This window comes from Malus sylvestris, chromosome 12 (assembly GCF_916048215.2).
Source record: "Malus sylvestris chromosome 12, drMalSylv7.2, whole genome shotgun sequence".
In the NCBI taxonomy this organism is placed as follows: domain Eukaryota; kingdom Viridiplantae; phylum Streptophyta; class Magnoliopsida; order Rosales; family Rosaceae; genus Malus; species Malus sylvestris.
This window is the reverse complement of record NC_062271.1, coordinates 27,229,690-27,242,354: the sequence shown is the minus strand read 5'-3', so window position 1 is coordinate 27,242,354 and position 12,665 is coordinate 27,229,690. Positions and strand designations below refer to the sequence as shown.

General features: G+C 39.0%; 1 protein-coding gene across 1 annotated transcript; it reads right to left on the bottom strand.

Moving 5' to 3' along the window:
* Window positions 1-1,248: 1,248 nt before the first annotated feature.
* Window positions 1,249-5,353, bottom strand: LOC126594095 (FACT complex subunit SPT16-like). The gene is made up of 2 exons (XM_050260303.1): window positions 5,067-5,353; window positions 1,249-4,685 (listed from the first exon to the last, which is right to left on the bottom strand). The coding sequence occupies exon 2, from the start codon at window positions 4,671-4,673 to the stop codon at window positions 1,467-1,469; it is 3,207 nt and encodes a 1,068-aa protein (XP_050116260.1). The 5' UTR covers window positions 4,674-4,685; window positions 5,067-5,353; the 3' UTR covers window positions 1,249-1,466.
* Window positions 5,354-12,665: the final 7,312 nt, after the last annotated feature.

The following is a 12,665-nucleotide window of genomic DNA, read 5'->3' as shown; positions in this document are numbered from 1 at the left end:
AATAATGAACTTAGGCTAATTTTTTTTTCTTAAATTAACTTTTTTTTTAAATTATATAGACTATCGTAAATTAATTTTATGAACATTTTAATCTAAAAATATTTAAATTCAGATAAATATTGAAAAATCACTAAATTGACACATGAAACTCACCAAACTTTCAACTTTCACAATCGTTCAACTTTCACCAAACTTTCAACTTTCACCAATCTTTCAACTTTCATCAATCATCCTCTATATAAACACAGGTTGAATATCAGTTGATCACACAATCTTTCAACCTTCAATCATCCTCTATATTCACCGATCTTTCAACTTTCAAAGTGTTTTTGTTTCTTAAAAATTCTCAATATCTCATTAATGGGGATAGAAGAAGGCATAGCAGGGCAATGTAGATGGCACAATACCAAGCAAGCCTTGACATTGAGGATACATAAATGATCAACGCAGAAGCTGAACTTGCAAACTCGCTTATGTAATATGAGCACCATGTCGAATCTAGCTATCCTGGTTCTGTCGCAGCTAAAAGTGGCGCTGGAAAGAGGAAGCGGAAGGTAAAGGGAAAGAAAGCATCGGACGACGGCACAACAACAAAATAAACATCCCTTGACGGATGCATGCAAAGCTTGGTTTAGTTGTATCATGGTAAGGAATGAATATGTATTTGAACTTGTACTTGAACGAATGGAAGGATGAATTTGGATTTGGGTATGAACTGATGGTTGGATTTTGGTATGAATCGTTAACCGTTGCATTTCAAGAACCAGCATTTTACTGAGTGCTTACTAAGCGACTCTTAAGCTGCTTCTAAGCGACTCTTAAGCTGCTTCTGCATCTCCACAGTTCATGTAATAATCGATCATCGCCCCTTCGTTCCAACAAATAACATCGTTCGATTCTCCTCTGCTTGCTGCAGAACCTCAGAAACTGCATACATTTGAATGCACATGGATAAGGAATGGTGGACGTCGGAACTACACAAAAATGAGCATCCCTTGAATGTACGCAAAACAATATTCTAATCTCCAAGGAGGGGGACTCGAACTTGGGAAATACAAACCAGCGTACTGCCTTTAACCAACTAGCCTAACTCGCATCAGCATGTGTGCAAGAACGATACGTTGTTGCGAAAAGTTCAATCACTTTTTTGGGTAACAAAGTACGAAAAGAGGTGCAAAACAGAAAGCAAAATTCACTAGTCTTCCTACTGTGGAAATTAAACGAGAAGAAAATGGGGCAAGCAGAAACTAAACAAGTTAAAACCACATAAACGATGATAAAGCTCTCACTTCCAGCAAGGATACTGATAATACTACCAATTTACAACTCTGCATCTGCAACATAAGTCTAGTTCAAAACGATAACGAAACTACTTAAAACCGAAGTAAAATTATAAGTTCCAAGCTACTATCGTCAGACAACCACTTAAAACATAACGTGTGACTGACATGAAACAATCGCACGATCTATCTCATCTTAGTCCGCTTCGATATGCTATTAGGAGGTGGGGCTCGAGACTTCCCAAAAGCTTTCGTCTTCCTTCTCTTCCTGTCCTCCTCACTGTCATATTCGTTCCCCTTCTCCCTATCTGCATTGCTTGCTTCCCTCTCCAGCTCATCCCACGATAACCCATCCTCATCTGACTCTGCTTCTCCATCATCCTCAGACTCCACAACCGACTCACTATCAGAATCCTCATCATCTGATTCTTCCGATTCAGCAGATTCTACATCCGATGGTTCATAACCCTGGTCTGACTCCTCCGACTGTTCAGACTCTGAATCAGACGCTTCCAAATTCAAAAATTCCCAACCTCCATCTTCAATGAAGCTCTGCGGGTCATCGGTGATTGTCTTCAGTATCTGTTTCCAGTTCAGATTCAGCCTGCTCTCATAATACTTGAGGTCAGTTGTGTCGAGCCATTCCTTGATACCATCAAGCGCTGTTGAAGGGATTGAATCAATCCGGAGAACGTCCCTTTTGAAGTCCTTGAATACAATTGTCATGTCAAAATTCTTCTGCCCAAGGCCAACTCTTTCCAGATTCACAATCTCAATCTCACTTAGACTGACAACAAGGAAAGGAGTTTCTATCAGTTCAACCAAGCAGGCTGAAGTAGGGACAATAAATGCCGAGGATTTATGAGGTACACCGTGGAAACCAAGCTCTCTCAGAGGTTGATCAAACTCCAGGTCCCTAAACTGTGACTGCCCCCAAAGCTCATTAACCCGATTCACAAAGCTCTGAAAATTCATATTGACTTTGTTTTTCCTATCCCTCTCCCGCTGCTCTTCTTCAATCTCATCTGGATCATAGGCAGACCTCCTGCTACCTCCCAATGTCTGAACTGTGTCCATCACCTCAACATAGAATTGCACGTTTTTCGTTTTCTTGTTGCCCACCATGATGTCATTGTGCAGATGAAAGTGCAGGAGAGTGATCATTTCATTCTCTGCTGGCTGGAAAAAGGCATGCTTAATATTTGCAAACATGACATCCAGGCGCTCCTCTTGCCTGGTGGTAGAATAACGAAACCCATTTGCATGAGCTTCAAGAGTACCAGGAATCTTTCTTCCACGGCCACCAAAAACAGGTCTAATCCAAAGGTCAGACAATCTTATCGGCTTAAATCTGTTACCTGCTATTTGGAGTTTCTCTTGAGTAACCAGTGTCGCCTTCTCAGCTATCAAGGACTCCCTGGATACAACTTGCCTTCGCAGCCCTTTAATCGCCTGTACCACTTCACTTATGTGCCTTGGATCCTTGGAGCGAAATGAAACTTCTTTTAAATATATAGACCCAAGGTTCTTCAGTGAGTTGGCATCATGAGGACTGAAAGGAGTCCCAGGGACATTAAACATGATTCTGATATAACAGTTCCGATTGGTGTCCTGTTGACTGGAAACTGTCCTTATGGTGGCAACATGAAAAGGGATCATACTGCCATAAATAGGCAACAGAACAGCTTCGTTCCTCTGGTCAATCTGAATCATCAGTTGATTCAGACCTTTTGGAGGAACGACATCATTTACATTCTTGTAGGCAACTAAATCCGTTAAACCCTTTGCTGCAGAACGATTGTCACCCGACCCAGATCCACCACCAGCAAGTCTGCGGGCAGTTTCTTCATTTTTCTGACGGGCAAGTTCTGCCTGATGTTGCCTGCGGAGTTCCTCCTTCGAAATCTCATGATTGTCTGACCTCAGTGTTGTCTTAGACAATAAGGCCTCCCTTGCATTAGCCTCACCCTTTGGTTTTTTTGGCTCTTCAGCTTCCTCTTCATCTCCATCATTAAAGGAGTACGCCACATCCTGAAGATTCTTAGAGCTTCTACTTGTCACCACCTCTGGCTTGTCATTGCCAATAACCACAGTGTCAGCAAGCAACAAAGCATAGTTCTGGTTTTTGGGATTACTGCGACCACTCTGTAAGTTCTGAAACCCAAGCGACACATTAAAGACCATGCCTGCTTTTACCAACCGCTCATTCTTTGCATTTATATTCAACCCAGATTCACGGAACTCAAGGCCGATACCAGTCCCAGCCGATTTTGTCAAATTTGATACAAATTCAGGAGCCTCCTTCTCCACCACAGCAAGGGCAGCTTGATAAGCATCACTGACCTTTTTCCCAGGCTTCAACTCACTAATGGCTGCATTATGGGCCTTGAAGAGAACTTCATATGCCTTGCTCTGACTGGAAGTAGCATCAATCAAAAAGGACCTGGCAATATTTGAGCAGTAACTCTTGTAGCGAGACCCAACTGCACATATGATCGCACTAGCAGAATCATAATAAAGCAACTCATCATTGCTAGCAGCACTGGGTCTGAGATCAAACTGTCCTCCACTCTGAAATATCGGGGGGTAACATATATCAACATTATCAGCCCGGAGCTTCACTTTAGCTTTAGAGGGTTCCATTATAGCCTTCTCTGCCTCATCCATCAAAGAAGAATGGGTGACTTCCTTCTCCTCATCAATAACAGTCTCAAGTTTTTTAACAACTACTTCGGTCATGACGCTAGCAGACAAGACAGCAGCTCTCTTGATATTCAAAATCTCTTCATTGTCCTTAACAGCAAACAGGTCAGACAACCCATTTGTTACATCACCCAACTGAAAATTTGCATCCTCAAGCTTCTTGGACCATGATTCCAAGAGGTTTCCCTCAGGGGCCTCCCTTGCAATATGTCCAACAACTGCTGTGTCATGGCCATCAGCCTTCGACTGAGCACGAATGGCACCTAAAATTGCCTCCATCAGACCACTTCCATCATCACTCCTTGTCTTCTCATGCATCACGACATCAACACCCACAGCTTCCTTGGCAGACTTTTTTACAACTTCCAGCAAAGACACCTTCTTCGTACTGCACAGGAAATGAATCTGCTTCTTCATGAAAACCATAATGGTCTCCGGAAACTCATAACCCACCAGCCAAATATTCAATGCTGAAGATTTAAGGTACCGCAGATCTTCTGATGCTTTTGGTGTCGCTATTGCAACAACATCAGAAGAACCCCACAAATCAGATCGATGTTCATTCCAATGAGAATAAAGTAACTTCAACCTCTCAGTGAATACTTTCAAATCAATATTATAGGCACTTCCTGCTCCAGCGGCAGTCTTCCCATTAGCAGGCTGGCTATTTCCATTTCGACGATCAGCCATTACAAACCGTTTCTACATATGACAAACATCAACTAATCACTTTCGGCCAATTAAATATACTTTTTAAATCAAGAACAAAATTTACACTTTCCCAATATTAAAAAATAATTTCTTTTTTTGTACAATAAAAACCCTAAAAATCAAAATGGTCAATTAGGGTTTCTCAGAAGTTCGTTTTATTAGGGTTTCGGGACGCCATTTCCACTCATAGGAAGCTAAATTATAACTGGTAAAACCCAGAAAATCATCATCTCCAACCCCCCTCACTTTCCAATAAAAAATCCCCAGCTCGATAACCAAATTAGGGTTCCTATTCCCTCCCCCAAACATACAAAAATCTTCAAAAACTACTAATTTAATCGACGAACAGCGATACAGAAACCGAAACCGTACCTTTCCGAACCTTCAGGGACGGGCTTCTGCGAACTTCTGCGGCTCCGCAATGTCGAATAGGGTTTCGGTTTGGGGCTCTAGGGCCTGGCGGCGACAAGTGCCCGATACATCAACCAAAACGCAAATTTATAGAGAGAGAGAGAGAGAGCGAGAGAGGGAGAGAGAGAACCTAGGGTTTCGAAGCGAGGGATGAGAGAGAAAGAGAGAGAATTCGAAGGGAGAACGAGAGAGAAATGGAAAATTGAAAAATCGCAGAGATGGTTTTCTTCGAATCAGAGAGAGCTCTGGAGTTGAGAGGTTGGTTTAAAGGAACTGATTTTTCTTTGAGACGAAAAAGGACTGAGGATTATTACGTATTACTTCTCCTTTTGGGTGGTTTCTGTGGTCATTATGATTTTTTACGAGGGTATTTTCGGGGATTGAGTTTTGTTTTGTAAGTGTGAGGGATTTTGCATCCCACGGCGTCGTTTGGTTGAGAGGGAAAAAAGGGCTGTGCGGCGTCGTTTTGTGTTAGTCGTGGCGGGAATGAGTCTGGGCTTTGTTGAAAATAAGGCGGGAAAATCATATGATTTGGTGGGATAATGTTGTTGGATGAGTGGTGAAGCATCTGATTCTGTGATTTTTGACATTTTAATTTTGTTTTGACATGCAATTTTATTCGTAATTGGAGTAAATAATAACCGGTTGTGGTGATTTGATCACAAAAAAATTACCATATCGTTCTTTTATTCATAACAAATTAATTCAATTCATATCTCATATCGTTAATGAACCAAATTTGACACTTATATGTCTCGTTAATGAACCAAATTTCACACATCCAAAATCTATTATTTTCTCCAACTGGGTAAAGAGGAGACACTTCCTCTTGAATTGATGTTCTCTTTGCATCTCTGTGTCTGGAGTCGGCAGAATCGGATATTTAACCACTCATTTTAAATCTTACAAACACTATTAACCCATCTCACTGGCTCATCTTACACAAGTTAAGGGTCCATATTTCTTTCTCTCTCCCTTGAACGGTCTAGATCTGGCCCCAAACTTTGAAATCCGGAGAGGAACTCGATTCCTTCATCTTAAAACACTTCAAATCTAAAAAAGTTACGCAAGTGCCACATACATGATGACGCAACTGGAGCAAAAAACAAACTAAAGGAGTGAAATTGTCAAAATTGACACTACGAAAATGAATGTAGAAAATTTCTCAAACTACATGATCCAAAAAAATCAATCACCAAACAGGGTTATTTGATTTATTTCCCCAATCTCTTACATTTCAACCAATCAGTTCGTATTTTATTCATGTGAACGTTACAAACCTATTTCTTGTGTGTGAAGAAATTCTTTTTACCACCGACATTTAAGATGGCAAGTTAAAACTCGCTCTCGAAAGCGATGTATCACCTTATAGGATCCAACTTCTTCTCTGAAGAGAGTTCCCCTCCTCTTCTCATCTATGACAGCTGAAAGCTCCATCATTTTGCAACCCCCTTCAAAAATTATCAGATGATAGAGAGACCCACTTCGTTGTTTGGAAACAAAGTCTGTAACTTTGAGCTTGAATTTTGTGGAGATAGGTCGTCATTTGCATCACAAAATGGTAAAGAGAAAGGCACAAGTTTTTCCTTATATTTTCTCTTTTATGTATGCTCATCTTTTCGATATATTGTCGAAGAAACATTGTCTGGTGATCGTTAATTTTTCAGTTTTTATACATGCTTCTCTAGTACAATGAGGAACTCAACGATTCCAAGAGATTTCCCACAACCACATCCCTTGCGATATGCCCAACAACAGCAGTGCATGGCCATCAGCCTTTGATGGCACGAAAAAACTGCCTCCATCGGAGCACTGGAATCATCACTCCTTCCCTTCACGTCCATCCCAACATCTACACCCACAGGGCCACAGCCTTCTTGGCAGGTTTCTTTAAAACTTTTAGGAAAGACGCCTGGCTGCACGAGAAATGAATCTGCTTCTTCATGACAACCATGATGGTCTCCGGGAACTCATAACCAGCCAGCCAAATATTCAATGCTGAAGATTTAAGGTACTCCAGATCTTCTGATGAATTCGGTGTTGTTACTGCAAGAACATCAGACGAACCCCACGAATCATATCGGTGTTTTTTCCCAAGGCCTATATCCATTCGATGTTCAGCCGGTGAAAGCAGTTCCAGCATAGAGTCCATGCATCCTCTAACCTAAGACAAACAGCCAACTAAATTCAAATTAATTTTTCAATCAAAACCCCTCAAATCCTAATTGTGTTATAGTGTTTATTTTAGTTTTGTATTTTGATTGTACGAATTGGAAGCAAACGAAATCTGCAAGAGCTTAATTCAAATGCGAGCAAGAAGACGAAGGAAAGAAGTAATGAGACGTTGCTCCTATTCCATTAGATTCGATTACATCAGCACAAGAAATGTGTGAGAGATATAGTGTAGAATTATCAGAGAAACGGGTCAAATGCTCATTTCCAACAATATCGTCATTGTCTCAAACTTGGTAATTATCACATGCACAATCCGTCAAGTATGAGGTTTTATCACAAAATATCTTAGTATTAATTGAATGAGATAAGATATTAAAATTTTTTTTTCTCACAAATACGATCGATGTGAAATATTTCAACATATAACCATTGCAACTCAAAACCCTCACGACTTGGTGATGTGCAAAGCATACATACCACTTAAGTTACACATCTGCTATGACAGCTGGCACAAATTCTAATCCTAGCCGTTTGTTACAACTAAGAACACTAAAAAAAAATTTAATGATTCAAGAAAAAAGTTGTAGTCTTTCGTACTTTTTGGTCAATAAAGAAAAGTTGTAAATTATGAACAGGGAAACACTAAACGAAAACGGAAAAAGGATCCCCTCCGAATGTCTTTCTCCTAATTCAATTAATCAGTATATATGTATTATTAAAATTTGATCAAACAACTATAAATAGGGGTTCACTTTAAAAGTTATAATAACTTCAACCGTTTGATCAAATTTCAATGGTATGAACCCACTAATTTAATGGATTAAGAGGCAGGAATCTGGAGAGAATCCCTTTCCACGAAAACATACCTTTCTTGAACCTTCAGAAATGGCCTTCGGTAATCGATGGGTGTGTTTGTTTGGCATCACTAGCCCTCACTAGACTAGACTGGACTAAGTTTTAGTCCAGTCTTGTGTTTGTTCCCTACCCGGACTAAGTTTAGTGGGATTAGCAGGGACTCGCCTTGACTGAGTCCCTCGCTAACAGGCTTTAGCGAGAACCCCCCATTCAGAGAGGACTGCTAAGCCGCCCTTTAATCCCGTCATCTCCCTTCTCCTTCGCACATTCGCACATTCGCACATCAACCGCAGCAACTGCAGCTTGCTCCTCGTCCCTTCGCACCTTCGCCCTCTCCCTTCTCCTTCCTTGTCGTACCACCTCGTAGTCGTCCAACATATAAACAATCGACGACGGACCAGTATTGCTGTAAGTGGTCTGATCAGGTGAGCTTCATTTGCCTTGCATTTCAATGGGTAATTTTTTAATTTTCCAAATTCAATTGCTTTTTGTTCATTCCTTTCGGTTTTGTTTATGCATTTCAATGGGAGTTTTGAGTTTTTTTTAGGGTTTTTGGTGATTAACTATAATCCAACATTCATAATTATCGAATTTAGTAGAACGGCACTGGGTCACTGACTACAGCTTGTTTTTTGGATATACTTATGAAGAATTTGACATTCGGGAATCCATTCGCAGCTTATGGATGTTTTCAATTTTTGTGGTTCTTCGAGTGTAATGTGTGAGAAATTCACCCTTATATGGAGATCTTAGTAGTGGATTAGGGATGTATCATGTCCAGGATGACTGGTGTTGTATTGGTAGTGACGGGGTATCTAGTTGGATTGATGTGTTGAACAATTATGCTATGAGCTAAGATTTAAGAAGAGGCCTCTCTACCTATTGTGATCATACTTGATCTTTTTCGAGCTTTGTATTCGAATATTTAACCGTTTCTTCAACTCTAGACCTAGAAGGAAAACCATTTCTTCAGCCCTTGAGGGTGCCACTTGTTTTCTAGTGAATATTTAACATATTGGAAGTTTCTCTTTGGAAAATTTTGTGAGTAATCGTTTTCTGAAGCTTTCATCAACGTTTTGTGAGTAACCATTTCTTATACACAGTTTATATTGGAAAGAAAGGATTGGGGGTATGAATACTATGTATGCGGAAAGGAAATGTTTGCAGTCGCTTATACCTTTTTGGAAAATCAGTGTGATCTTTGGTAGGGTTTTTTGGCAAAAGGAAAGGTCATATTAGTTTATGGTATGCAAAAGTGGCAGTTTTGAATGCTTTCTGTGGTCCTTTCCCATATTTGGGGTGTTGCCATGAGTCCCATAGAGTTGATGTTTTTGTTCTGTTTTCTTTTGTGTATTTTTTTTTCTTTTTTTATTTCGTTGCCTTTTTCGTGATCATGAGATTGAAAATATCACTTTTATTCCTCATAATGCAATGGTTCTCACATATTCGTTGTTGGGTGGGCGATATGTATTTTTTTTCTTACTCTCTGTGTATAATATGTAATTGTGAGTTGTATTTGGGTTTAGGGGTTGTGAGTAGCAAATCAATGCTCCCTTGTATGAGTTGGGATGGAAACAGTTGTTTGACTAGTGTCTGTTTTTCTCTTTGGGAGACATATTCTGTGCTCCTTATGTACATTTTACTGGACGTAGTTTTGTACTTCTCTTCGTAGATTTCATGTTGTCGATTTCTCAACAATGTATCATTTAGTCAGGTTGTCTGAAATGGTTGTTTAGACAAGTTGTATTGTTTCTCAACAATGTATTTTAGAAATTTGGTGTGTAGTCATGTTTAGTGTATGAGAAGTTGCATCGTCCTTGAAGAAGGCGTTCACTGGAGGTGATTTGATTTACATGTCTTCCTGCCAGCACTACCTTTTTAATGAACCCTTGAAGGATTGTGCTTTGCTCGAATTACTATCATATAAATTATATTCTTTGCTGTATCTTGATTCTGTTAGTATACAGTAATTCTGCATGTACTTTGTAGTCTTGCTGCTGTTTGAGCTCTGTCACTGTAAGTTTTCGTTTTAAGCTTCGTAGTTGGCTTTTCAATTTGAAGCATTGAAACTCTACGCAAGCGGAAAGCTGCATTTCGTTTCAGATTTAGTCTTTTGAGCTATGGCTTTTATCTTGAAGCTCTGTTTGTCAGTATGCAATAGTTGAGACCATTCATGTCGGTTTTTCTGTTGCATCATAGTTCTTAGCTGCAACTGTTAAGACTAGAGGAAGACAATGATCTTTGCATATGCTAGAGTTTCAAGTTTTTTTTTTTGGCTTATGAACTAATCTTTGCATATGCTTACTTTTTGGTATCAGGTTGGACTAGCCATTTGGGAAGCTTGAAACTCTGGTGGGAAAGTTGCATGTGGTAAGAGAGATTTACACTCACTCCTATGACAAGATAGAGTGCAACTGCTACCCAAAACGCAGGCTAGGTGATATGAAATGCAGCTAAAAGAGTAAGCAAATGCAAAGCCAAAAGGACCCAACTACTGAGCCTATATCCACGATGTTCCATTCCTTGATAAGCTATAAGCCTGCCGAAACTAAATTCAAATGGTTCTCTTATCTTATCCAATCCATGCAACAGAATGTTTCAACTTAGTTTGAATGAGTCAACGATCTTGGAAGTATGAATTTTGTAATTTATGTATTTAGTTCTTAGTTATCTGTTATTTTTTAATTTGAAGAGTTTGGTTTCATCTCAAACTCTCAGTCAACTCTATATATATAATGAAAATATACATATGGCTAATTCATCTAGCCTAATTATACCTGAACTGAGATTTCTATCTTGGTATCATCCCTCTTTGCGTCTAACGACAAACTTTCTCTCAACTTTTCCCATGGATCTTGTTAATCGTACAACCTTAGGATATGGATGTATTTTGTTCGGCCAATGCTACTCTTGAATCATGTATGTTTCCTTTGTTGGCAAGAGAATTTGGTTTTTGTATTTTTATTGAGTCTCACTCTCATCTAATATTATTAATTTTAATAATATCTTTAATAAAAAAAGCAATTAAAACAAAACAATAATGTAGTCCTAGTCTGAGCAAACACCAAACTAGTGACAATACTGTTTTCATTATCCTGCTTCTTAGTCCGACACTGCACCAAACGTTTCACTAAGCTAGTCCAGCTTAGTCTAGTCTAAGCCAGTCTAGCTTAGTCCCTGAAGCTAGTCCAGTCCGAGACAGTCCGGTACAACAAACGCACCCTTAAGGTTTTGATTTTGGACAATCGGAGGCTGACCAAAAAGAACTGAGGGATTAAGACATATGACTTTACTTGTAGGGTGCTTCCTGTGGTCATTAAGATTTTGCATAGGGGTATTTTTGGGATTGCAATACGCCGTGGTAGCGTGGTTTGGGTAAGTGGGGAAAGATGTTTGGCTTTGTTGAAAATATGGCGGGAAATCATGAATTCACTAGTTTGGATTGGGTTGATCACAAATTGTATTTTTAATGAGTCATTCAAACTCAATTCGTTAAGATAATAGATAATTTAAACCCGATCCTTTATATTAGCAGATTAACCGTTACTCATTAACAAAAAATAAATTTTATCATTTCAATATGTCTTAGGTTCTTAGCCTTGTGGATAAACGTTTTCGGATTACCCTTGTACAACATTAGAGAATAAAGAGCCAAAACGTGTAATCTCTTGCATTTGTTAACCCGAATCGAACCATAAAAGTAAGTGATCATTAACAGGTCCAACTATTACTAGCACGACTTAATATGCATTCACCCAAATACTAATATTAGCAAGTGAGTTGAGTAAGATTAACGAATTGGATACAAATTGCCATCTCTGATCACTTACTTTCATTAAAAAAAATTATTTACTCAATATAAAGACTAAAAATAACGACACCAAGAGCATGAGAAGACAATAACAAAAACAAGGGATGTATCTCTTTGTCAGTACTTTGCTTGGTAGTTTGCCAACTTCATTTTGATTAGGTTTTTTTGCCTTTGTTTAAAAACTTGGGCTAGGTCATTACCACCACTGAACTAAAATAGATGGCCTGCAATACTACGACTATGTCAGACTACAGATATATTTTGTTGCTTTGTCATTTCAATAAGATCTCAATTATTTGAAGCAGTTGCCAATACTAAATCAACTTAAACTTATTTTATGCATGTAACTCTAACAAAAGCTTGTTTCCTTTTGCAAATCTTTGTCATACAAAGGCAAATTCAAGAACTTTCATCGTGGATGTAACACGAATGTCACAGTTTCTTGATAATATTTTGTCAAAGATCTTGCATGTATTGTAATCATCCTCGACGTGAATATCAAATAAACATTATACAGTTTTTTATGTGTCATTAGAAGGGTGGAGAAAAATTGCATACCTTAACCCCTATGTGGATCTGCTAAAGGCATCATATGAGTGTAATCTATAAGCCATACACCTGTGAGGACCAAATGTATTTTAACCACAAAATTGTATTAGTTTATATCTAAAGGCTTAAAATATTTGACAACTTAACAAAGCAAAACCAACTTAAAATTC

What these genes read in the sequence shown, in the direction of transcription:
- LOC126594095 (XM_050260303.1), bottom strand. Translation starts at nt 4,673, where the DNA reads ATGGCTGATCGTCGAAATGGAAATAGCCAGCCTGCTAATGGGAAGACT.